This window comes from Epinephelus lanceolatus, chromosome 11 (assembly GCF_041903045.1).
Source record: "Epinephelus lanceolatus isolate andai-2023 chromosome 11, ASM4190304v1, whole genome shotgun sequence".
Lineage (NCBI taxonomy): Eukaryota > Metazoa > Chordata > Actinopteri > Perciformes > Serranidae > Epinephelus > Epinephelus lanceolatus.
In genome coordinates this window covers 11965120-11990776 of record NC_135744.1, presented here as the reverse complement: position 1 = coordinate 11990776, position 25657 = coordinate 11965120, and the positions used below count along the sequence as shown (strand labels likewise).

The 25657-nt window shown below is 39.3% G+C and overlaps 3 protein-coding genes across 5 annotated transcripts; all 3 read left to right on the top strand.

Annotated features, from left to right (window-relative positions):
• Window positions 1-3890: 3890 nt before the first annotated feature.
• LOC117270148 (hepatitis A virus cellular receptor 1 homolog) lies at window positions 3891-16537 on the top strand. Of its 2 annotated transcripts, XM_033647642.2 has the most exons (7): window positions 3891-4027; window positions 6999-7346; window positions 9315-9389; window positions 10416-10474; window positions 10610-10694; window positions 13252-13279; window positions 15166-16537. In XM_033647642.2, the coding sequence occupies exons 1-7, from the start codon at window positions 3991-3993 to the stop codon at window positions 15311-15313; spliced, it is 780 nt and encodes a 259-aa protein (XP_033503533.2). In that variant the 5' UTR covers window positions 3891-3990; the 3' UTR covers window positions 15314-16537. The 2 variants fall into 2 exon arrangements, with proteins under 2 accessions (XP_033503533.2, XP_078028390.1); XM_078172264.1 differs by lacking the exon at window positions 9315-9389 and having other exon boundaries at window positions 3918-4027.
• A 138-nt stretch (window positions 16538-16675) lies between these two features.
• Window positions 16676-19800, top strand: LOC117247425 (cornifelin homolog B-like). 2 transcript variants are annotated; one of them, XM_033611992.2, is made up of 4 exons: window positions 16676-16823; window positions 17003-17113; window positions 18459-18619; window positions 19084-19800. In XM_033611992.2, the coding sequence occupies exons 2-4, from the start codon at window positions 17011-17013 to the stop codon at window positions 19204-19206; spliced, it is 387 nt and encodes a 128-aa protein (XP_033467883.1). In that variant the 5' UTR covers window positions 16676-16823; window positions 17003-17010; the 3' UTR covers window positions 19207-19800. The 2 variants fall into 2 exon arrangements, with proteins under 2 accessions (XP_033467883.1, XP_078028391.1); XM_078172265.1 differs by lacking the exon at window positions 16676-16823 and having other exon boundaries at window positions 16841-17113.
• A 1052-nt stretch (window positions 19801-20852) lies between these two features.
• nhp2 (NHP2 ribonucleoprotein homolog (yeast)) lies at window positions 20853-25382 on the top strand. Its single transcript, XM_033611980.2, has 4 exons — window positions 20853-21131; window positions 22662-22731; window positions 22858-22963; window positions 24701-25382. The coding sequence occupies exons 1-4, from the start codon at window positions 20969-20971 to the stop codon at window positions 24824-24826; spliced, it is 465 nt and encodes a 154-aa protein (XP_033467871.1). The 5' UTR covers window positions 20853-20968; the 3' UTR covers window positions 24827-25382.
• The last annotated feature ends 275 nt before the right edge of the window (window positions 25383-25657 follow it).

Sequence of the window (25657 nt, the reverse complement as noted above, 5' to 3'; positions counted from 1 at the left end):
ACTCCATGCATGCAGGAAGTTAATTTCTACCTTTCTGTCAAATGGCCCACCAGTTTTCCAGACAAATCTAATATCCTGTCCATTTGCTGCTGAGAGTTTTGGAGCCAAGCATTATCCCTTTCATTTTCTTCCTTCTGTGTTTTCTCAAGGCGCGTGCAGTACTCTTTAAGGTACTCTACAGTACTCTTTCCTTTTCCTGGTCTAACTTCTGTTGAGGTACCTGGTTGATCACTGCCATGTGTCTGTGAGTCTGGGAAGTTTCCTGCTTGCAGGATTGCTGTCTCTGTCTCTGTGGAGGAGCCTGCTGGTGAGCTTGCTTCCACCTCAACCTCACTGACTGAGGTGTCTGGGGTCTCTCTACACTAGATGGTCCAGATGAAAACAGACTGACTGGCCTGACTGAGGGTCTCTGGCCGATGGCTTCATGCATTGCTGCATAGAAAGTCCATGAGGCAGCAGTGACCTCTCCTACATCTGTCCCTGACCTTGTTTTTGGCAGTGTTAAGTCCTATGTAAATTGTAATAAGAATAACTTTATTAATCATCAGAGGGAAATATACACACACATATATAAGGGTAATAATAGTTAATATAATGTGGTTTTATATTATAAAGGGTAATAATAGTTAACATAATAACATGGTTTTATATAGGCCTACAAGACATTCATTGAATAGTGTCATTAATACAGTTAAAGCATTAGGCTACATAAAATGTGGAAATTGCTGTTACCTTGTATCTTTTTTTCAGATTTTCCCACTTCTTCTTCCACTGCTGCGGAGTGACTTTCCCCTCCAGCCCCATGATTGTGATAATTTCACTGAAAGGCACATGTTCATCAATTAGGCCTACATCACTTTGAATGAAACACTTAAATAACAAACCTGTTTGCTCATGCTATGGGCATGATAACTTACTCATATCCCTGGGAAGAGGCATTTCTGTGCCCTGTGAACAGCCTCTCATTCTCCGCTCTGAACTTAATAAAGTTGAACGTCTGCTCATCACTCCCTATGGCAAATTAATAGCAAAAACACAGCTTCGTGTCAGTTCATATTTTGATATATATGATATTCAATTTCTGATTAAACAGTTTTCACTTACACTTAAAAAGACATTTCTTCTCCATTGCCTATGGCATGGCAAGCTTTGTTTCCACTGAGGGAAATGGTTTCAGCTTACAGAAACAGGAGGTCTGTGTCGCCAGGACGTGTTGTTAGATTTCTGGGGAGGTGCACGTCAGGTAACAGCATAGGTTCTATGTCTATGTGGAGCCTACATCGTAGCTAAGGCGTCGATTCAATGCAGAAGTATAAATTCCCCCTTAGTGCTACCGTAGTGAGTGAAAGGGAGAAGTAAACAAACTGCTCTGAATGATAGTGAAGACAAATTTTACAAAACCAAAATTAAAAAAAGCAACAATACATGAATCGACATTTTGCCAAGTATTTATTGTAACATAAAACATTTTTGGTGTTGATGTGAGAGGCATTACGTTGTTGTTGTTGTTGTTGTTGTTTTCATTGAAGTAACCAATTATTTGAAGATTTTATAACGCATAGACAGGATAAAAAGATTTCAAAATTTCTACTTTCTATGTTTAAGCATTTTTAAGACTTTTTAATGGCTGATTTACGTTTTGATACTAATTAAGGCCTTATTTTTAGATAAAGAAATGATATGCCTTTTAAGACTTTTAAGGATTGGCAGGGGTCCTGTTTTTATCCAGAAAAAACACAGTTCCTGATTCTGTGTTCACACCAGACGTGAATAAAACACTTCAGGTGAGTGAATTATATGTAAAGACATGACTAAACGCGAAATTCCACAGGTCGGCGCAATGGATGCAACGCAAAATATGTGAATTCAGCGGCACGAAAGAAGTGAGTAGTGCAATTTTGAGTTAAAAGTGCGAGTGCAAGCCTCTAGAGGGCACTGTAGACTGTATTAAACACAAACTTTACGTCACAACTAATAAAAGAATTGGTTTTGTTGGTATTAAATATCCACTCTTAAAAGATTTTTCAAACATGTTATAAATGTTTTAATTTTGAAATTGTTGTCTGTAGTCAGGAGGAGATGGAGCTGCAGATATTTCTTGCAGTGTGGAGCTCAGCTGTCCTCTTTTAGCTTTTGCTGAAGCGAAAGTCCGAGGCTCAGAAACAGGAAGCAGCCGACACCTCATGCTACAGAAAGTCATGTGCTGACCGCGCTCATCTGCTCCACATGTTCACAGCGACACACTACAGAATACCATTTGAGGTCGTCTGGTATCTGATGACATGAGCGTCCTGTCACATAGTTCCCTTATTTCTAAAAATGAGGCTCCTTCTGTCTCTGTGATGATGATGATGATGTGACAGTGGTTTGTTCCTGACAGGAAATACTGATAGATGAAAAGCTACAAAGGAAAAAATACATTTTATGACAAAATGTTTATGACAATAAGAAGGTCATAAAGGAGAGATATTATTTCATCACTTTGGCTCATTGTTATTAAACCATATCCCGTGGGCTTGGTGAAGACTTTATTCTGATTGGCTGCAGGATGTCTGATAAAAACTGATCATGGACACCTAGTAAGTAGTTTGGTGAAACTGTGTTCACTGCTCTAAATTAACCTGTCGGCTACATAATAGTGTCGTTAGAGAGTAATGTTTGTCCTTCAGAGTCTCGTCCTCTGAATACCACAGGATGGAGACTGTAACACTTCCTGCAGGTACGACACTGCCCCTCTGAACTCCAACAGTCATCTGACATCCCGTCTGCTATTCTACTCGCCACTTTTAGCTGCAGCCAAAAGTAACATTACTCAAGGCGAATTGTTTGTTCGTGAAAATCATGATGGACATGGTTGACAGCTCGCTGTCTTGTTGTTAAACATACTGTCAAATTATATTTACTGTTTGTTACTGACTTTGAATCTTGTTAGCATAATGTTAGCTTTCTGCACTAATGGCTGATCCAGAGGGTTGCATGAGCTGCATGGACCAGAACATCTCCTGTTGCTAGGTTGTATTTAAGGTCCATCCTATTTAATGGAGTAATGAATAACATTTTCATTGCACAAGAACCTTACAGGGAATTTGATTGTTCCAGGTATTAGGTAAACCCTCAGGTGTTTCTACGGGAACCACGTTATGGCCTGTGAAAAACTTTAGAGTTTGACTGCTAAAAGCATAACAATATGAATGAATATTCTGACTTTTTATTTCTTTGGTAAGTGACCATGGTATAAGCAGGATAATGCCCTTCAAGGTGTCCATTATCACTTGAACGGCCTCCTACCTGCCACACCCCTTCCTGCAGTCTCCGCTCCTTTGATGACCTCCGACCTCCTGACTTCACCAAACAGGACCAAACACTGGATCTTCTCCATAGACGCCTTCTCCCTCTGCAACTCTGTCCCCAAACACTGCACCGACCTCTCCTGCACGTCTCTCATCGAAACTCAGCTTTTCAAAATGGCTTTTAATGAGTGAATAACGTGTGTATTTTATGATCATTTCTAACTAATGTAAAGTGTCTTTGGGTAAAATGAAAAGTTCTAAAATGTATTATTATTACAAATTTTAAAAGGCATTTAGGATTTAGGACCCAAAACTCAAAGTTTAGGACTTGGGACTTGGGTGCAAAGACTTGAGACTAACGTTACTTGTGAAGCACTGACTTAGTTCCATTTTCTGACATAGTATCTTAAACTATTAAAATAACGAGACACAAAGTCATCATTTGATTTTTCTTAATGAATTCTCCCAGCAAATGAAGCTGTTTATTAGTCAATAACAACACCTTTGTTTCATGATACTGAAACTACAACAGGTGTTTGCACAGGAAGAGACCCTGTTCCTACATTTCTTTTTTTGTATGTGTGTGTTTAAAGCAGCAGTGGGAGATTTTTTACAGTGTGCAGCGGTGGTGACTCACAGTGTGTCAGCAGCAGCTGTGCGTTTAAATGTGTGTGTGTGATGACAGTTTGTCAGTGTGTTCATGATGAAGCTCGTTCTGCTCCTCGCTCTGCTCACAGGTAACTTTACATTCAATTTGTCACTGTTTCATTGTCTTTGATTTAAAACTGATCAAACAGGAAAAGGTCACTGAACGTCTCTCCGTCTGTCGAGGTTTCATCTCCACGTTAACTTTATTTTCACCAGCTCAGGTCTCAACATCTGTTACTGACAATAATTCTGTTTCTTGTTAAAGTTATTAATTTGTAACACATTTATCCTCCAAACCAAATTTTTATTGCATTTTTTGCACTTTTTCTTTTGTTGGAGGCTTATTTTTTATTTATATTATTATTATTATTATTATTATTATTTTGGGGCTGTTGGATGATTAATTTTTTTAAACTCGATTAAGTTCTGAAATTCAGTAGTTTTGCGATTAATCACATTTTTAACTGCATAAAATTCCACTATTTTGCATTTCAAAGCAGTTTGGAGGTCCATATTAATGAGGTAAATTAATTCTTACCAGAGTGTCTTGATTGGCAATCAAATTAATGCAAAGAAATTTTATTTACGATCTTTACATTTTGATTTATTTATTTCAAATCAGAGCTGGACAGCTACAACAGTGATGTCTGAAACCATGAACCACGTCACAGTGCTTATTCTGTAAAATACACTGTTTGTTGGTTTGTTTGCAAGGATTACACTGCTACTGTTGAGGAAGTTTAGGTACTCTGATATAATTTCAATAACTCACGGATGTCCAATGATCTGGTTAATGTGACGGCATTGTCACTTTTCAGGAGTCCGAGTTCAGTGTCTTTCTCTGATTCATTCAGGTCCTGAACGTGTCAAGCTATTGTTCCCCGTGAAGGAATGAGCAGTTTCTGTCAAGTGCTGCAAACTTTGACTGATTCAAAACACACATTTTCCCACAAATACAACATGCTAACGTTATTAGCACAAGCCTATGGCATTTTAGCCTAGCGGCTAGCAGAGTTTTCTTATGAAGCCAGGAACATCAGCAACATATAACAAAGGTAATAATTAAATTAAATTAAATTAAGTTCAGTTTTTTGTCATTTTGCTTTACATTTGTGTGCAGAGCAGAATGAGAGTGTTTCAGGATCTCTGGTGCAAAATGCAAAAATAAATATTGTGAGAAGGTGTTATCACTAAAACCAGACACTTAACACTAAAAAACATCTTAGCAATAAAACTACCAAAACAGACATTGACAACAAAAACAAGTGCAGCCCTAGCAACAATATAAAAACAGTTTATTAGTGCCCAGTGCAGATATAGAGATAAAAATGCCAACTAATGGGGTGTTGGTGGCTTAGTGGTAGAGCAGGCGCTCCATGTACAAGGCTGTTGCCGCAGCGGCCCAGGTTCAACTCCAGCCTGTGGCCCTTTGCTGCATGTCACTCCCTCTCTCTCTCCCCCTTCACACTCATCGTCCTATCAATTAAAGGCTTAAAAATGCCCAAAAAAAATCTTTAAAGACTAATGTTGTAAAATCCAGCTTTATTGTAACTCACAAGGTTCACTAACAAAACAAGTGTCTTACAGTTTATCTCAACCTGCATAGACCTACTTCGTATGCAGTACATAGTTCACTATGTACACAACATACTTCCTGTGTGGTGCACTGATTTCAACAAGGTAGTGTTGTCTCAAACTTGCTGGTGCGTACTGGAAGTGACAAGGGTTTTTTTAACCACCATTTCTTCTTCTTTTAAACGGTGACTTGCAAACAGCATTATTACCAACATTTGACCACTGTCGCCGCCCACACATAAACCAAATTTGCGCCACAATGTCAATGCTTTTTAAAATGTGCTGCCGTAGCTAGGAGCATGTTAGCTATGCAGCGAATGCTGACGGCTGCTATTCAACAACAGTTTTGATACTTTGTGCAAAAAACATGTAACTAACAGGCTCATTGTTGTCCCCAGCCACCATGTCAGAAGTTGATTGGATTTACAAAATTGGTCTGACTGTAAAGATGAGACTCTTGTGGATTCAGTGAGCCTAGTTTTGTTCATATGTGATGACCTTAGCCTCCTCAGCAGCCATTTTGTTGTAGTGAAACCATTTCTCTATGTATAAAATGACCCATAGTGACCTCTGGGATCATCACAGTCCCATGAAACTTTACAGCTACAAACTAGAGACCTCGGGCATTCAGAGGATGGATGGCTTTCAAAGCAATAAGGAAGTTTTTCAGCAGTTTCCAGAAAAGAAGTGCTTGCCATCCAAATGCTGAAAAATGCAACTCTTACAGAAACCCACAAATATCAAAAGCTTTTGATTCCAAATCACAGCATGGATTTTCCTGTGGTGTTCCTCAAAGTCGTAGCACGTCAGGCTATAGCTCTATAGTGGAGACAAAGCGGTTGAGAGGGCCGAACGAGAGGACGTTCCTGTAGTAGTTCCTGCCCCCCAAATAGTACCAGGAACTTCTTCAGTGGAAACGGGCCTCATGTTACTGGAGAACTTCTGAGTGAGTGTGTGGGAGTGTGAGAGAGAGATGAACACTGGTATGGCTCATGTAGCAACTCGACCCTGTATTGATATAAACCGTGTCTAAATTTATATCTTGCTTGAAAATATATCAATATATCATTTGTAGTCGTTATATCGCCCAGTCCTATTCTCACGTGGTAAAACATGCTTAAAGTTAGCACTAAATGTCTCTCTCGCTCTCTGACCTGTGGTTTTGCCATATAGATCCACTGTTAAGCCACTGGAAGTCAAAGTCTAAAGTCAAGAAGACGATCTTAATTTGAGGGCGTAGGTTTCAAAGAGTTTAACATCAGTCGGCTGCAGGGTGTAGTGTATCGACTGAACTGCGTGAACTGAACTTGAAGGGCACAAAACCAACATGTTGAGGGTTTTATTTTTATTTCTGTCAGTTCAGTCTTTATTGTCTTGTGTGCCAAATTTGACTTGACACATCAAAGCCAAGATATAACTCAAGAGTTACACACAGTAACAGTAACATCAAGTGAAAACATTGAGTGTTTGTTTGTGTCTCCACAGTCAGTGAAGGTGACGGCAGCAGAGTTGTCGGTCAACTACATGGAAACGTCACTCTGCCCTGTACTTATGACATCAAATATTATGGCGTGCTGACGGTTTGTTGGGGTCGAGGAGAAATACCAAACTCTGGCTGCAACAAGCAGCTCATCTCCACTGATGGACAGAAAGTTAAAGAAGGAAGCAGAGTTCCCAGCAGGTATCAGTTACTGGGACGACAGGATGAAGGAGATGTTTCCTTGACGATACTGAACGTCTCAGAGTCAGATGCTGGAAGATACGGCTGCAGAGTTGCGGTACCCGGGCTATTCAATGATCTAAAATATCATATCGATTTGACCATCGAGGAAGGTGAGAGATTCTTTTGTTTTTGTGCAAATGTTGTTATTAAAAGGCTGGTAGAGTATCTCTGATGTTCTGCTTTCAGGAAACAAAGCTGACAGACAGGAAGCACACTGGTCACCTTGCACAGCAGCTGGATTCTCACAACATCACAGGATTACATGAGAATCTGTCCTGCCAGGCTTCAGATGATGTGTTTGTGTGGTCAGGACTAATCAGGGTCCTTTGATCCCATGTCATCATGTATCACTGCTTTGTCAGTGGACTTACATACATGTAGCCTACATATGACACGCTAGGTGTCCTTTGGTGTCCGCTGTTGACGTTCTAGGACGGGACGATATGATATCGATTCTTTGTCCCCTGGCTGCTCTCAGTGTCATCTTTCATTCATTCAATTCATTGTCTGAGGAGCAGCTCTAGACTTTATACCCTATGACATCACAGATTTGAGTTTTAGCACTTCAGTGTTTGGATTTAAGAGAAAGTTTTTTTTATCAATATATTTAGACTGTCATTAGTCCAGTTCAGACCAAAGATTCTCGACAAGACAAAACCGCTATTAGCAGAGAAAAGTGTCAGCGGTGTGAACTGGCCGGTCTGAACTCGACTCAAGATGGCTGATGGTGTCATCTGACACTCAGCTGGTCAAATGGCAGGCGGCTGGTTATAAAGCACGTCACCTGTTTCAACAGCCAGTCAGCTTGTAGTGAAGTCCTCTGGTCAAGTCAAAATGACCACAAACGGCATGTTGGCTTGCTGCGGCAGGTGCTCCGTCCCCGCCGAGCCTTCTGTTTCTGTCCTCACAGTGTGCCGGTGTCAGACGGTGGGTCGCTGCTGCTGCTGGCTGTATGTACTTATGCCCCGCCCACATACACACATTCTCATTGACTGATGAATTGGTGCTGGTTGTTGACTAGAGATGATACACTGTCTCATCATGGTCATTTCCTGTCAACGTTACAGATCAGAAGTACAGAGAGTTGTTGACTAGAGATGATACACCGTCTCATCGTGGTCACTTCCTGTGAACCAGCAGCTTTTTAGAACACTGCACAATGGCATGTTGCAAGTAGTTGCTTGTTTCAGATTTGACTTGTCACAAATCTTTGGTCTGAACTGGGCTTTAGATCGGTGGTTCCCAAATGGGGGGTTGCAGGTCCATTCTAAATGGACCACAAGTGACTTGCAAATGTGTCAGCTTTGTAAAATAACACACTTTATTTTGAAGAACAGTGAATTTCCAGGGCAGAGCTTTTATTTTGAAGTGCTGTTTCCTGCTGTAGAGCAAGTGAATAATGGACAACAGAGACAGTAAACTAGCTCATTGGTATGACCAAACACAAGTATGACACCAAATTTATTTAACTGTTTGGACCTTGAACTAATGACGAAGGACAAATCTGGACCCTGTGACTGGACAGGTGGGGAACCACCGCTTAAACCACAGGAATAACATGTATGAATGTTGAAAATGAGTGTCCTACCCCTTTAAATAAAGCACAGAGCTGTCAGAGCACCCAAGATCTACTGTGTCATTAATGGCTGACAAGATAAAAACGAAACCAGCAATCACCCTCTGGCTGCTCTGATGTATGTTAAAGCTCCAGTGTGGAGGATTTAGGGGGACATAATATAATTAGTGTGTTTTCTTTAGTGTTTAATCAGCTGAAAATAAGAATCGTGTTTTTGTTATCTCAGAATGAGACGTTTATATCTACATAGGGAGCAGGTCCTCGTCTATCACTAACTTTTACTATTGTGACAAATCTGAGAATCTGTTCTGTCTCTCAAAGTGACAGGAATACAATGGAAAAGTGAGCTGAGGTAGAATTTAAAACCCCACCTCCTTTCTCACCTGCACACACCTGAGCAATCACTGGGTGAGGTGTTAGTGTTCCAGGTGAATCTGACGAGCACTGAGGCGCTTTGAGTTCATTATATAGCAGCTAATGTTACAATTATGGTCTGTTTCAGCTCCACTGACGACCACATCGACAACATTAAAAACAGAGACGTCTACAGAGCAGACGACAGACAAAGATGTAACAGGTACAACACACAGTCACAACGCCCCGTTTCCATCAAGCAGTACAGTTCAGTTCAGTACACTTTATTTTCTGTTTCCACAGTGAAAAGTTGTGGATGGTACCAACAGAACCGTTCCTTACCGTCCCCATGTTCAGTCCCCCCTCTGTTGGGGTACTTAGCACACAGATCTGGTAGTAAAAGGTGGAGCTGTGAACACTGCAGTCTGATTGGTCAGTAGAGGACGGTCACTCTGCTCAGGGCTGAGTTGTGTCTGGTTTTGAGGCTCATGTAACCACTGTTCATACAGTGGAGAGTTTTATTAGTAAACTGTAACTATAAAATGAAAAGATGTTTTGCTGCCTCTCACAGCAGCTGGAGTCTGAGAAACAATAACTTCATTCACTGGGCCGACTGCCGGCAACTTTTAAGGTGGAACGTTAACGTGTTATGTTACTCAATGCATGAGTTGATGACAGGAATCCATCAGCACACCTTAATTTTCACTGTGACAACTTTGACCATCACTTTAGTTTTTATATGACAGATACTTTTAGTAATGAGTGGAACTTCAGGCATTTATATATATTAATTTCAGCCAGGACAGCATATATTCTAATCCTCAGGGGAAAAAAAGCCTCACAGAGCATCGTTCCTGTGGGCTACAGCAACACTAAACCCCTGAGCTTGCCTGAGAAGGACTAAATGCACAAAGCTGCTATTTTTAAATATCCCATGGAGAGAGACTCTCACTGCAGCCTGTTCTATTTTGTTCTGAAAATGTCGCCATGCAGCCTTGTTCTGTGGACAATAAACTAGGTGCAGACTTCATCTGTGTCACCGCTGATGAGGAAATACAGCGAGTGCTTTAGACAGAGAGTGACGGAGTGTTGTCAGCAGTGATCATCTGTTCACGTTGACCTTTAAACTCAGACTAAAGACAATAGCTAAAAAAACTCCAGCCCTGTCTGTGTCTAAACCTTCATCATGACATCACGCTGCTGACACAGCTGGACTAAAAACATCTGCTTTCATTTCCTTGTCCCGCAGGTCATGTGAACTCAACTGACTGCCCCCTAACTTCCTCCTCCAGCAGCATCGTGGCCAAGGTTAGAGAGAAAATATTAATGTGATTTGTATGATTTCATTTCATGAGAAATTCAGAATCATTTTTACAAGAATAAATATAAAAAATGTAAAATGTTGTGTTACCACTGTCGGTGTCTTTTTATCACTTCCTACAGGAGAGCAGCAGTACAAATGTGGTTCTGCTCTGTGTTCTGTTCGGGTTGGTCGCTTTGGTCACAGCAGGCACAGTTCTCATTATCGGTAAGTACAAGAGTCAGCGTTCATGGTCATCCTCACATTTTCACACCCAAACAACAGAGAAGGAAGTTTAATGTCCACTGTGTGTGTGGAAATGAGTTCAGCCAAACATCCTGCTTCAACACAGAGAGGAACCAGCGGTCAGTTGGCTGTGATGGAAGAGGTCATGTGGAGAGTTCACAGCAGGCGTTGGTGACGCAGATCGATTTGACTGAACTGTCCCACCATTTTTACAGATGTGTGAACTAATCACAGAGCAGCAGCATTCAACATGTCCCTATCCAAAACCCCATTCTCACTCCCAGCTCGTCATATACCGCCGCTTTGCCAGTGGACCGCGGTGTCAGACACTAACACACAGAGGCATCAGACAGCAGCAGTTTTGACACTGCAGGCAACTACCGTAGTGTAAAGAGCGAGAAAGTCTGAAACCAAAGGTTCATCGAGTTGTTTTAAAAACAACGTACTTCAGAAAGTCAATATCAGAACAAAGTGTATTACCTGCGCTGGTGATAGCCATGTCCAGAGGCAATTTGGCACAAATGTCATGCAACATGAAACAACAGGGTGTCATATTTGTTTTTCTTTTTCTTTTCTTTTTTTTTTCAAATTTGGCACAAAAGTACACTACACAAGGTTAAAAGTCAAGGGCACTGTGACCTCACAAAATATTTGTTTAAGCCTCTGCGCTGGCGCAAGCCCTGGCTGGAGGGATTATGTTTTCAGGTTGTCCATCCATCTGTCCTTCTCATCCTCATGATCTTGAGAAGACCTTGAGGTTGTTTTTTGTTTTTTTCAAATTTGGCACAAATGTTCACTTGGACTCATGAATGAGCTGATAAGAATTTGATGGTTGAAGGTCAAAAGTCCAGGTTACTGTGACCTCACAGAACACGTGTTTATGCCTCTGTTTATAGCTGTGGCCAGAGGCATTATGTTTTTTAGGTTGTCCATCTGTACATCTGTCTGCCCATCTTATTCTAATGAATGCAATACCTCGGGAAGACCTTGAGGGAATTTTTTTTTCTCTCCACAAATTTGATACAAACATTCACTTCGACTAGAAAATGAACTGATTAGAATTTGGTGGTCAAAGGTCAAGGTCACTGGGTCACCCATAAAACTTTTTTTTTGGCTATAACTCAAGAAATCATATGCTAATAATGACAAAACTTCACACAAATGTCCACTGGGACTCAACAATGAAGTGAATAGATTTTGGTGGTCAAAGGTCACTGTGACCTCACAAAACATGTATGTTTGCCTCTGCGCCGGCAACAGCCATAGTTGGAGACATTGTGTCTTCCAGTTGGCGGTACGTCCCATGCTTGTGAACACAATATCTCAAGAACACTGTGAGGGAATTTCGTCAAATTTGACACAAACATCCACTTGGACTAAAATGATTAGAATTTGGTGGTTGAAGATCAAAGGTCACTGTGACCTCACAAAACATGTTTTTGGCCACAACTCAAGAATTGATACACTACTACTGACAAAACTTCACACTAATGTCTAGCAGGATAAAATAATGAAGTGATGACATTTTATATCCAAAATATCAAAGGTCAGCTTCACTGTGACATCATGATGTTCTGTAAAAACACTTTCCTGGCTGTTACTCAATGCCATGACTGTGCTGATTGTACAGATCTTCTGTGCTGTCAGGGGGGAAGATGTGTGTGTTTTCATGTACATGAATGTGAATTGTAACTGCAACTTGACAGATTTGTGGAGACGTACAACCATGAGATGATAAATGTAGTTTTAAAAAAGACATGCAGGTACTCAATGAACGTGACAAGCATGAACTGACACACCTTTGTTTAATGTTAAAAGCTTCACAGGAGGTAGAGCATCATATTTTGACGTGTATATCCACTGACAGAACAGCGATATTTGAAGAGTTGTATGTAAACATATGAAACCTCACGACACACTCTGGAGAAAGTCTCTGTTCACAGGACTAGTTTTAGTCTTTAAAGTTGTTACAAATGTCAGTGGGGTTTTGAACAAGGTTTTCTTACTTCTCGATCGGAAACCAGGAGTTATAGTTTCTCTTCAACTTTATGGGTGCCCTGGTGTCCTACAGCACCAACCATGAACCTCAGTGTCTCCAGTTCCTGTTCAGATAGAGACATCTGTTGCATGTCTTTCCTCGTCTTCCTCGTTATCGCTTTATGTCAGCTTGGTAGCAAACCTCATGATGATAAAAATACTCTGGTTTTTCAAAAAGGTTTTCTCATAATTCTGACACACACATCTCATAGCAATGAGCATTTTATCAGCATTCTTATATCAGTCTGTTACAACTTGGGTCTTAATTTCCTAGTTTTACATCTTTTATATCAGTTGTATTAAAACAATAATTTAAATGTTTTACTAAAACACAATCCAAAGCAAAGTGCGACAGTCTGTGTGTCTGGACTCAGACATGATTATAATTTGATGTCAGTTATTCCAATAGGTCTGTATTTATTAAGAACTCATTACTCTTTGTTAAAAGTGAACTTCTCTCCTCATTAATGTTTCTATTTCTGATGTGTTTGTGTCTCCGCAGTGAGCAGAAGAAGGCGACTCAACAAAATGTAAGTTTCGAAATGTGACTCATTCAGATTGGGAAACTTCTTCTTTTCTTGTTTCTTCGACTTTTCCGAAATTCATCTTCGAATAGATTCACGTGTGGCAGCTTTTGGACCCTTGAAGCAGCTCAGAGACGCTTATTAAAGGTTGTGGTTAACGCAGAGTTGTTGGAACAAACTGCGCTGATGACGGATCGTGACTCAGCAGAGCCTTTACGATGAGGCGGCAGTTTTACCACAGGGTTGTGAATCTCGCTCTGCATCTTCACTGCGTTGTCGTCACCTACGTGACAGCATCATGTTCACAAGGTTCAGTGATGCCACATTGTGTTCAAAGTGAAACTCAGTGGTAACAGGGAACACCCCAAACCATAGACCACACGTCAGAGTCCAGTCCAACAGAGACAGTGGATCAAACTCAGAACAGAAAGCTTCAAGCCGTCATCCTGCACAACATCTGAATTAAAGAGTCTTTTAATGTTTCCCTGTGTCTGACAGGAGTGTGATGACAAAATATGATTCCGACCTTCATCTGTTTTGGAACAAAGCTACAAAATTTAAGATTTACCTCAGAGAGCACTTTATATGTTATGAAGTCGATACACATTCACACCACATAAATACGTACATCTGTAGCTACAAGACGTGACTCGTAGAAGGCTGCTTTCATACACAGTTCGTACGTATTCCTACGAAAAGTAATGGACCAGACTTTGTACATAACCCACGGAATTGTGCCTTTCCTCCAGGAGACCGGTGTTTATGTTCCGTGTGAAACCAAGTGAAATTGAAATTATTTTTAGAGTACATCTTCACGTTACATTAGGTACATACCTCGTCAATAACAAGTGCTAACACATAAAACGTCAAATATGCAATGTGATGATGCCAAACCATAATTCTTTCCTGAAACGTAACCCACATAACGTCACTTTCCTAAACCTTACCCGAGTAACTTTACTTTCCTACGTAACTTTATGTTAAGTTTGTAAGTTTTCATTAAATCTGTAACATGACTCACCCATCCGTGATTGTTTCCTAAATCTAACCTACGTAAATTTACTTTTCGCGCAGTTATGATTCTTTTCTCAACACTGACCTTATCAATAGTGCGCTAATATGTTTGGCGCTAATATCTTAGATATCATACAAGCCGTTGTATGAGGATACAATGTTTTGAGGTTTTTTTTCCTCTCTTTGCTGGACTAGCAGTTCTCATTTGTGCTAAGCTTGGCTAAAGCTGTCCTATCTTTGTACTTTCTGTGCAGAGATGAAACTGAACTGTCTTCTTATTTGAGTCAAGGAAATAGAGACAATGTTGACCAACATATTGGTGATACATTAAGCTCATTATAGTATAAAACAACAGTTGTAGTCATGTATAGTCAATAGTTATCTGGGAATAAAGAATGAGACCTGAAACCTAACCCCCCCAGCTCTCGTATTTAACGACCTAACCACACGATTAAAGTCTGAATGTTCCTGAAAAGTCTGATATGTTGAAGCTGCAGCAAGTTTCCTTTTACCAGAAACAGAAACTTTGAATCTGAGATGAAAGCGAGGAGATGAAAGCGAGGAGAGGAAACCTCTGCGGTTTCTTCTCTGACTGATTCACAGAGCGTGCTGAAGATGTTCGGACGGAAATGTCACAGTGTAAATGTCAAAACCTGAACAGGAGCATCACGTGACCAACGACCTAACTGGGTTAAGCTTTACCACAATGTGATTATAACCAGAAAGCTTATTTTAAATGTGGGTTTATTTTATTAAAGTAACACACATAACCCAGAAGAACCTAAGAGATTTTAAAAAAGATCAAATTCAAGAATGTGATTACTGATATGTAACTGTAACTTTATGATGTAATACAATATATTAAATCTGTCTTTCAGGCCTGAGCAGCAGCAGCAGGTCGTCAGTTCAGTCCAGTACAGCGCGACTTCATCGAGCCTGCAGCTCCAGAGTCGAAGTTTGGCTGTGGAAAACATCTACCAGATAGAGGGAGGCTTGGATGGAAGCGAGTACGAGTACTGCCCCTGAGGCCTGAAGCTCCGCCAACTGACCTGCTGACCTGGGACACAGGACGACGACAAGTCACGGACAAAAAACATCAACTCTTGCCCTCGAGGGCTCCTGGACTCCCTAAAACTGCCATCAGGATGACTTTTTAAGTGGCAGAGTGAAACTTGGGAGAAGTTTTCCTTCTTTCCTTTCTGACAGAAATCTTTTTATTTTAACCCAAATCGCAACTTTTTTCCAAACCTTAACCAACAGAGTCCTTTCTGTTAGAAAGCCCTCAAGGAAAATTTGCATTGCAAAACTGAATCACCACAACAAACAATGAGACCCTGAACTGAAAACATTCTGCATCACTGATAAAAGTCTACAAGAAAAAGCAAACAGTGGACGGTGTCCAGGTTTCAACAAGAAACATTCAATCACTGAGCTTAGAATTCCGTGACGTGCAGCTAACAGCAGGTTGACGCTGAAGATTATGGTGCTGAGAAAACTAAAAACAATCTGCAGCTTAAATCAGTTCTCTTTTGAACATCTTCAGAGCAATGCAACGATGTCAAGGTAAAAAACAACCGCTATTCATGGCATAATCCCAGCAGGAAACACCGCGATATATTGGTTAAAAATTGACCGATTTTGGTAGCACTATGCTGACAGGAAATGTGCTGATTTTTCATTAAAAAAACAACCACTGTTCATGGCACTATCTCAGCAGGAAATGCAGTGATGTCTGGTAGAGAACATGCTTTTCGTGGCACTATCTCGGCAGGAAACGTGCCGATGTATCGGTAAAAACCAACCTCTTTTCGTGGCATTATCTCAGCAGGAAACACAGCGATGTATTGGTAAAAAGCAACTGCTTGTCATGGCACTATCCCGACAGGAAACCCAGTTATGTATCATAGAAAAACAACAGTTTTTCGTGTCATTATCCTGGCAGGAAATGCAGCAATGTTTTTTATGGCATTATCTCAGCAGGAAAGGCAGTAATGGAGTGCTAGAGTGTAATCTGTTTTGTTGTTCTGGAACAGTGGTCTGCAGCCTGGCAGGCATCTCATCGAGGTGTTACTCGAACGCAGCTTGAATTCTTTTGTACACTGATGGTTAAAACTCTGTAGCTCTGTAGCTGAATGGACAGAAAGTTTGTATTCTGCACTTTGACCAGTTTGTTTTAAATAAGTTATTAAAGATTAATTATGTCTTCATGTGACAAGTCATTTAAGATGATTAAATTAAGGTGGAAAACCAGAGTGACTGCTGTCTGTCTGTCTGTCTGTCTGTCTGTCTCCATCTAGTGTTTGAATCTTTAAACTGCACACAGACATGTTTTATTGTCTGTCTCACACAGAGGAGGACATGAGTGGTTCCAGTGGAACATTGTGTCAGTCCCACATTAATAATTACCACATTGTTTCAAGGTGACGACACCATTACCTAAAAAACCCAGTCAGACGGGTCAGACAGGTTCATCTGAAACCTTCCTCTCACTGAGAGACGTCCTCATCCAATCAGAGCAGCTGAATCAGTCTCTCAGGTAAGACTATGAGCTTTTTCTCTCTTCTTCTGTGGTTTTAATCTGTTGTTATGTATCTAACACCGTCAGTTTTGCTAAAGTAAAGGATCTGAGTACTAATACTGATACACATCTGTGTGTATATATAGCTGTGACTTGTGACAGAGCTGTGAGCTGGTTGATTGTGTTTCATGTGTCAGGTGTGAGGATGAGTTGGCCCGTTTTGACGCAGCCTGAGCCTCTGGTGTTGTCCTCTGATGACGCTGAATGGGCTTCTGGGATCTGTGACTGCTGCAACGACATGAGAGAGTGTACGGTATAACTGTCACACAGTAACACAAACTATTATTTCATTAAGGAGCGAACAGTAACACTAGTTAAAGGTCACTCAGAGACAGAGGGAGGAAACTAACCGGGACAATCAGAGCAGTTAAATGATATTTAAAGTTCATCTCCACAGTGTTTCCACGTATTTACTCTTCTTGAGTCCAAAACATGACCATCGATCCTTCACTCAGTCTTAACATGACGTCCTCTCTCAGTTCTTAGTTTCAAACTCGTGATTTACCGAGTAATCTTTCCTCATAAAACTTTGTAAATGTCTCAGCTAATAAAGGTTTTAATTAATGTATAAATCTGTCACTAGGAAAATGAGTCTTTGGTAACTGTAGTTTTATTTCTGTGTGAACACATGAAGAATTGTGTCATAGCTTGTAGTTTTCAGTTTATAATGAGAGGGAAATATTTTCATATGCTAAGCTAACATATGTCATCAACGCAATGTTTTATAATTTGAGGTTTGCTGTGTTCATTTAGTGAAATACAGTTTAAAATATTTATTATTAAACAGTATTATTTAGGTCAGATGTCCACCATACTCCATCATTTTACTCTTCAGATGTTAGCATGCTAACGTTAGCAATGTCAGTTAGCTACACAACAGTTCCACCAGCAGTTAGCGGCTTTAAATATTCAGTAACTAATCTCTATGTACGTTTTTGAGCTGTAATCTGTTTTAATTTTGCTTAGTTTTGATAAAACTAAACTAAAACTAAATTTTAAAAGTAGTAGAAGAAGAAGAGTTAGCCGTCAGAAATGTTGGGTCAAATCTGGCCCCTGATGAGGTGCCATGTGACCCCAAACACTCGGATTTATTTTTTATTTTTTGTACTTTTAATGTAAATAATAGAGATGCGCCAATCAACTGGCTGGTTACTGGAATCAGATGATATTGAGCTCGACCATGACAACTGTACATGCGTGTACCATATGGTGGTTCACGCTGCAAACGGCAGCACAGACAGTAACTGAATATTGTCAGAGCAGCTGCAACACTTTATCAGAAGTTGCATACTGCACATGGTTTGAAAGCGACTGTGTTAAGACTAGGGAATGCTACCAAATCTATGAAATCACTGAATTGATAAGTAGCTCAAAAAAGTAGTGTAGCAAAGCTAATGCTAACCGTTTAACGTACATAGATGGGAAATGCTAAAACGATTAGCGCAACATTCTGGAAGTTGTAGTAAGCTACTTGATCTCAGGACGCAACACAGATGTGATTTTTATTTTTGTTTGAATCGAAAGTTTATAATTTTCTGTCCTGACTGTTGATGTTGTGTGGTGATGTGTGTTAATGTGTGTGTTTGTTTGCAGGCTGCTTTGCGTTCTGGTGCTGTCCCTGTTTCGCCTGTAAAACCTCTAACCAGTACGGTCACCATCTCTGTCTCCCCCTGCTGGACATCTGTGGCTGTGGCTGCGTCCATCCCCTCACCATGTCCATGAGAGTCTACGTCCGACATCGCTACGGCATTAAAGTGAGGACAGATCTCTTTATTTATCTCTCTGTCCTCTGCGTCTGTCTGTGTCTATCAGAACTATGTTTCTTCTTCTTCTCTCTCACTAATTGTGACGACCCTTCCGATTTATCTGGTGACCCTTCGGAGGGCCCGACCCCTCAGGTTGGGAACCACTGGACTAAACTAACTGTATATAAAGTACTTCAAATTGTCTCTACCTGCAGCAGCTCCAACAGGAACACGCTGCTCTGATACTGATGATCCAATAATAATCTGATGATGTCACATATTAGTCAGCGTGTACTTTTACTGCTGACGTAAATTTGACACATGATACTTTTGTACTTAACCTTGAGCAGGACTTTTAGGTGTAATGGAGCATTTCTACAGTGTGGTGTTGGTACTTGCAGCAGATATGAGGACTTGTCTATGATGTGTTCAGGGCAGTGTGTTCACTAAGTACTTGTCTGTGGTGCGTTCAGGGCAGTCTGTGCAGAGACTGTTTGTGCTCCTCCTTCTGTCCGCCCTGCGTCTGGTGTCAGATGTCCAGAGAGATGAAGAAGAGGAAACTCCCCACCACGCTGGGTGACATCATCCACCGCTGATGACATCATCCACCGCTGATGACATCATCACTGTGACTCCTTTTATTTGCTATCAGTGTGACATTAATTTAAATCAGTTCAGTATTGTTTACATATTTACCAAACGTCTGTTCATATCTATTAACATGTATTGATTAATTATCTAATTTGCACTGTTAATTTTTTCTTTAATATTTATCAAACATGTTTTTTATACTTTTTTATTTATGAATTTCATGTAGCCATTATGTTTTGTAGTTATTGTCCCAACATATTGTAATACTTTAATTAATTAATTAATTCATTCATTCATTCATTCATTCATTCATCTTCTAACCACTTCATCCTCTTGAGGGTCGCGGGGGGGCTGTAGCCTATCCCAGCTGACATCGGGCAAGAGGCAGGGTACACCCTGGACAGGCCGCCAGACTATCGCAGGGCTGACACATAGAGACAAACAACCATTCACACTCACATTCACACCTACGTACAATTTAGAGTTACCAATTAACCTAGTCCCCAGTCTTCTTATTTAATAAAATCTTTTTTTTAAACAAATTAAAATGAGAAAAAGTAAATAAATAAATAAAGACATTATATGTCAGACAAACCAAACTGTGACTCTGAGAACAGTTTCTATTTTGTTTTTTGTTTTTTTCACAAATCAGTGTAAGGTCCATTTAAAGCTGTTCTGGAGCTTTTGATCGTGTGACATGTTCTTCCAGTAGAAATGGAGGTGTTCTGATGTTTGTATATTTTTCTTAACATTTCACAAACTTCACAAAGGAAAGGAAGTTTAACTTTTATTTCTGATCCTTTAAACAGCGACTCAAGGTCGAAAATTAAATTTAAAATAAAAAATGATCAATTTTCATTTTATCATTCAAATAGAAATTATTTCTTGTTTATGTAGTTTCACTGATTTATAGAAAATTATTCTGATTATTTTTATTCTATAAAAAAAATAATAATTCGAATTAAGTTAAATCCTGCTTTTATAAATCATTTAACAAAAGTAAGTGTCTCATTTTCTGTTTGTATGAGATGTCAGAAATGTTATGATTTGTTTTTTATTTGAACCAAAAGATTGTTAAACTGAAAATCTATAACAGATACAAGTCTAGGTATTTTTTTATTGAATTTTTTTTCTTTTACATTTTTCTTTTTCATTTTATAACATTTTCTAAACTTCTCCTTTGTGTTTTATCAGGTTCTTTATGCAAAGTTAATTCAATCTTTCAAAGTCACCGGATGAAAAGGGGATGAAAAAGCATACAAACACAGATAAGATAATCCTTTATTAATCCACAGAGGAGAAATTCAGGTGTTGCAGCAGCACAGAATAACTACACACACACACATATATATAAGATATTTTTAAATCTATATGACTAAAAATAGAAACTATTCAAGTGCAATTAAAGACAAAGATACAAGATAAAATGACGACACATATAGATATATTATAATACACACATCATCTATATTGATAATTGAAAACGATGCAACACAGAAAATATAAATGTAAATTAGTCAGGAGGTGAAAGAGAAGAAAAAAGAACAGTAATAATAAAACACTGCACTGAAGCACAATCAGCCATGTCCTTTATTTTGAAAGGTCAGTTTACCTCCGGTCCGCTGGGGGCGCTATTGTGTTCTCAGCGCAGACAAACAAGAAGAAGAAACTCAAACACGTGTGTTTCCTCTCGCGGTGCGTGTTCTGAGCAGAAATCTGATCAGAAAAATACAACTGAACTATTATCGATTATTTAGTTTGATCAGAATGACGAAGACGAAGAAGGAGAAGGTTTGTGCGGACGGAGAGGAAGCTGCCGCCGAGAGCACCGAGAAGTCTTATCAGGAGCTGATCGCTAACGTGAACCCGATCGCTCAGCCGCTGGCCTCCAAAAAACTCAGCAAGAAACTCTACAAATGCGTCAAGAAGGGTAAAAATGAATATTGAACAGCTGTGATTGACTCTGAGCTGCGAACTGTCTCTGATCACCGCTCACTGTCTCTTGCTCCTGTTACTTTCATGTAGAAAGTGCCAAACTGTTCTGCAAATCTGAAGATTTTAACACTCTCTTGTGTGTGTCAGCAAACTATACAGACGTGACAGGGAGTGAAATTAGATATTTTAAGAATCTTTAAATTGTTATGATTAATTCGGCATACAGCATGTCAGTTAGATCTTTACAGTGAGGAATGTTTGGGCCATTTTCTCAGTGGAAGCAGCCTCATGTCGTTTGGACACGTTTGAATGGTTTGTTTGCTCAGGCGTCGGCCTCGTGCTGCCAGCAGAGGGAGATCATTAAAAAAAAGTTCCCCTATCACGTTCAATAAGTCAGATGTCTCTTTCTGTTCAAATTAAATTCAGTTCGCTGCAAATCTGTGGCAGTTTAAGTCAGTTTCTGTTGTTTGTGATAAAGTAAAGCCAAACTGCGTTAAAAATTTAAAGATTTTTAAGTTTTCTTGTGTGTGAGCAGGTGTTACAGAAGTCATAGGTCGTGGAATTAAATATAAACAATCTTTAAATAGTTATGATTAATTCGGTATACAACAGGTCACTGACATGTTTACAGTTAAGGATGTTTGGGTCATTTTCTCAGTGTAAACAGTGTCTCTTCTGATGTCAGGACACGTTTGAATGGTTTGTGGTAAAGTAATGCCAAATTGCGTTAAAAAGCTTAGGATTTTAAAGTTTTCTTGTGTCAGCAGGTATTACAGACATCATAGGTCATGAAATGATATTTAATCATTTAGCTGATATGATAAATTCGGCATTCATCCTGTCAATGAAATATGTGTTAAGAACTGTCACTGTGACTTTATAAGGGAAGTCTCTTTATGTTGTCAGGAAACGTTTGAATGGTTTGTTTACTCAGGTTTCTGCCTCGTGCTGTCAGCAGAGGGACATATGAAAAATGATACTGTGTCACATTCAGTTAATCAAATGTGTGATTGCTGTTAATATTGAATTCAGTTTGCTGCAGATCTGCCAGTTTTTTCAGTTTCTGTTGTTTGTACTAAAGTAATCCCAAAGCTGCATTAAAAAACTAAAGATCTTCACATTTTTGTGTGTTAGCGTACATTACAGCCATCATACGTCGTCAAATAACATATTATATGAATCTTTTGACTCTTATGATTAACTCGGCATTCATTCCGTAAGTGAAATATGTATTGTTTAGAACTGATCAGCCACTTTATCAGAGGAAGTCTCATCAGGTTGTAAAAAGCATTTGAATAAATCAATGGCAGACGTTCCTGACTTGAGCCGCAGCAGAGGAAAATAAGAAATAAAACTCTGTATCATGTTTAATCAGTCAGTGGTGAAGCTCTGCTGTTCAGATTGAAATCATTCTGCTCTTGAATTCAGGATGAATCATGACGTCACTGTTGATGTAAAAACGAGTTTTTGGACAGAAGTTTGAAACTGTGTCTTCATGTTCTTTTTTTTGTTGTTGTTGTTCCAGCTGCCAAAGTGAAAAACATCCGCAGAGGAGTGAAAGAAGTTCAGAAGTTTATCAACAAAGGAGAGAAAGGGTGAGTCCGCCATGTTTTTCTGCCACTCTATGACCTCACACACTTCATGTATATTCACATATTAATGACCATCTGCTCTGATGTAAACGAACCTTGTTGTGTTGTTATTGATGCGTCTCTCCGCAGCATCGTGGTGTTGGCCGGCGACACGCTGCCCATCGACGTCTACTGTCACCTGCCCATCATGTGTGAGGACAGAAACCTGCCGTACGCCTACATCCCCTCTAAAGGGGTGAGTCTACCGTCATGACACAAACCCACTATGAGTGCTGAGTTAAAATCAGATCAACACGTTGGCTCACTGCAGCCGGTGAACGCAGCTCAGACTGACAGCTGACACGTCATGCACCTGTGAGAAGCTGCGTCAGTTACTGAACCTCCGTCATGAGCGTGAGAAAGTTTTTACACTGTCACTCAGTATCTTCGCACACACAGTGACTCTGTGACATGTTGATGTTTTCAGGCTTCTGCGTATTTAAGTTCAGTTTTTATGGGAAAGAAAATATTAGTTGTTATTGTTTTTTTGTTTGTTTATATTCATGTTTTCATCTCACAGTAAATATCATTGTGTGAATGTGCAGAGGGGAGCCAGTGCCTCGGATATAACAACTACGTTGATGGGACTAATTCTATATGTTATATTATTAATACATTATTATTATTAATAATAATAATTATATGTGCTGTTAGTGCAAAGTGAAAGAAAGCTAAAAAGTATTTTATTATATTGTACAGGCCACAACAAAAACACTTTTTTTCTGTGCCAAAAATAACACAAATACCTGCTCATTCAGAAATGAGTAATTTTCATTTGCAGGTGCGTCTGTATGGAGGACGAAATATGACCAAAGACACAGAAAAACATACAGACACAGAAAAACTGAAAAACAGAAAAGTTTATTTATGCATTTATTTGTTTTTTCCAATTATATTTCAACATTTATTTGTTTACTTATGCATTTACCTATTTCAGTATTTATTTGTTTATTCCTTTATTTTATACATGTATTTATTTTTTTCTATTTACTTATTTAGTCCTGTATTTCTTCATATATTTATTTATTTATTTATTTATTCATACATTTATTTGTGTTTACCTGTGTTTATTTATTTCCATATTTATTTTTTTACACATTTATTTTCCTATTTATTTTTGTAGTTATTCAAATTCATTCATTTATTTGTTTTTCCTAATTATTTTTTTATAGTTATTTTTTAATTTATTCATGTAGATATTCAGACATTTATTTATTCATTTATATTCATATTTGTGTATTTATTTATACACTTATTTCCCTATTAATTCATACATTTATTCGTTCATTTATTTTACTATATATTTAATTTCGTATTTAATTTTGTATTTATTTATACATTTATTTTTTCCTAATTTCTTTTTTAATTTCCCTATCTATTTATTTATTTCTGTTTTAATTTATTTATAAATTTATTTATGTATTGATACTGAAGTCACTTATCGTCCTCCACACTCTGACGCTGTTCCAAAACATACTTAATATTTAATTTCAGCTCAGTTTGAGAGTCAGTACTGCTTTTAATTTTTATTTATGGACTCTTCTGGGTTCTGCTGTGGGTGGGGCTACATGCGGAGAGACAGATGAAGTGAACGTAACTTGAGTTGACAACAGCTCCGTACAACACGTGCCATTAAAGCCTAAAAACCAAAGCTGGACAGACGTCGACCGCCCCAAATTTAAATATCTAGGATTTTTAAAATGCACCACCCAGCTGGAATCTGGCGACGGTGATGAGGATTAGATTAGAAAGTTAACCCAAATGTGTAGATACACAATGAGCTGTTGTTAAGCCATGTTTCATGTGAGTTTTCAAGTGTGTTTTGTGTCTGATTTCTGAGCAGATTTATTTACGACTGATGTGTTTGTTTGACGTGTTTATGATGTCATTTGACTGAGCCTGATTTTTATTTAATATTTGGGTGTGTTTTCAGGATCTGGGCTCGTCTGCAGGCTCCAAGAGGCCGACATGTGTGATCCTCATCAAACCTCACACAGACTATCAGGACGCCTACGACGAGTGTTTGGAGGAAGTGTCCAGCCTGCCCAAACCCCTGTGAGACATCAGCCAATCAGTGAACAGCTCTGAGGTCACTGCCTTCATTCACTTTAAAATCCGGCATTTTAGGAAATCCTCGTTGCTCATCGGTCGCTCCGACAAAACCAAAACAAAGTGTGTAAATAGAATCTGTGTGTTTACGCGTGTCATGTCATCAGGTTGTTTCTGCAGGACGATAAAACTAACGATCTTTTTCAGTCTATTTTTTATTAAACACATAAATACCTTCAGTAAAATGAGCAGAGTCGTATTGTGTTGTTGTGTTGGTTTTGTTGTGCAGCTAACAACTCAACAAGCCAATCAGATTGATGGATAAAGTTTGTCCCGCCCAGAGGATGATGGCAGCAGGACAGATGCCTGACGGCAGACTGTTAAAATATTTCCTGGACACTGACGTCTGTTTGATCATTTTGTAGAAAAAGTTTATTTTCACCAGATCCTGAACGATGATGAGACGTTTTCGAGCTTGGAGGGATTTTTGGTGTTTCTGCTGTTAAATATGTTTTTTTTGTTTTAAGTGACTTGTTTGTTTTTTAATTAAAAGAAATCTGAAGCGACTCTGGTGTCTGAAGTGTCGTTGTTACTGATGAACCTGAACACATCACACTGAGTCCTGACCTCTCTCAGGCTGAGTCTTACTTTTAAGGAGCAGTCTGGTGTTTTAGTGAAACCTCTTGCTAATGCTCTCGCTCGGTATTGAGACGCGACGGAGGTGTACCCTGTGTAGCAATACTCGCACAGGTACAGCGAGCCTAGGAAGGATTTCAGGCTCGTTTTACCGTAGTAGTGTTATTCAAACAGAAACATAAACGCCGTCTTTTGTCTTCTTGGT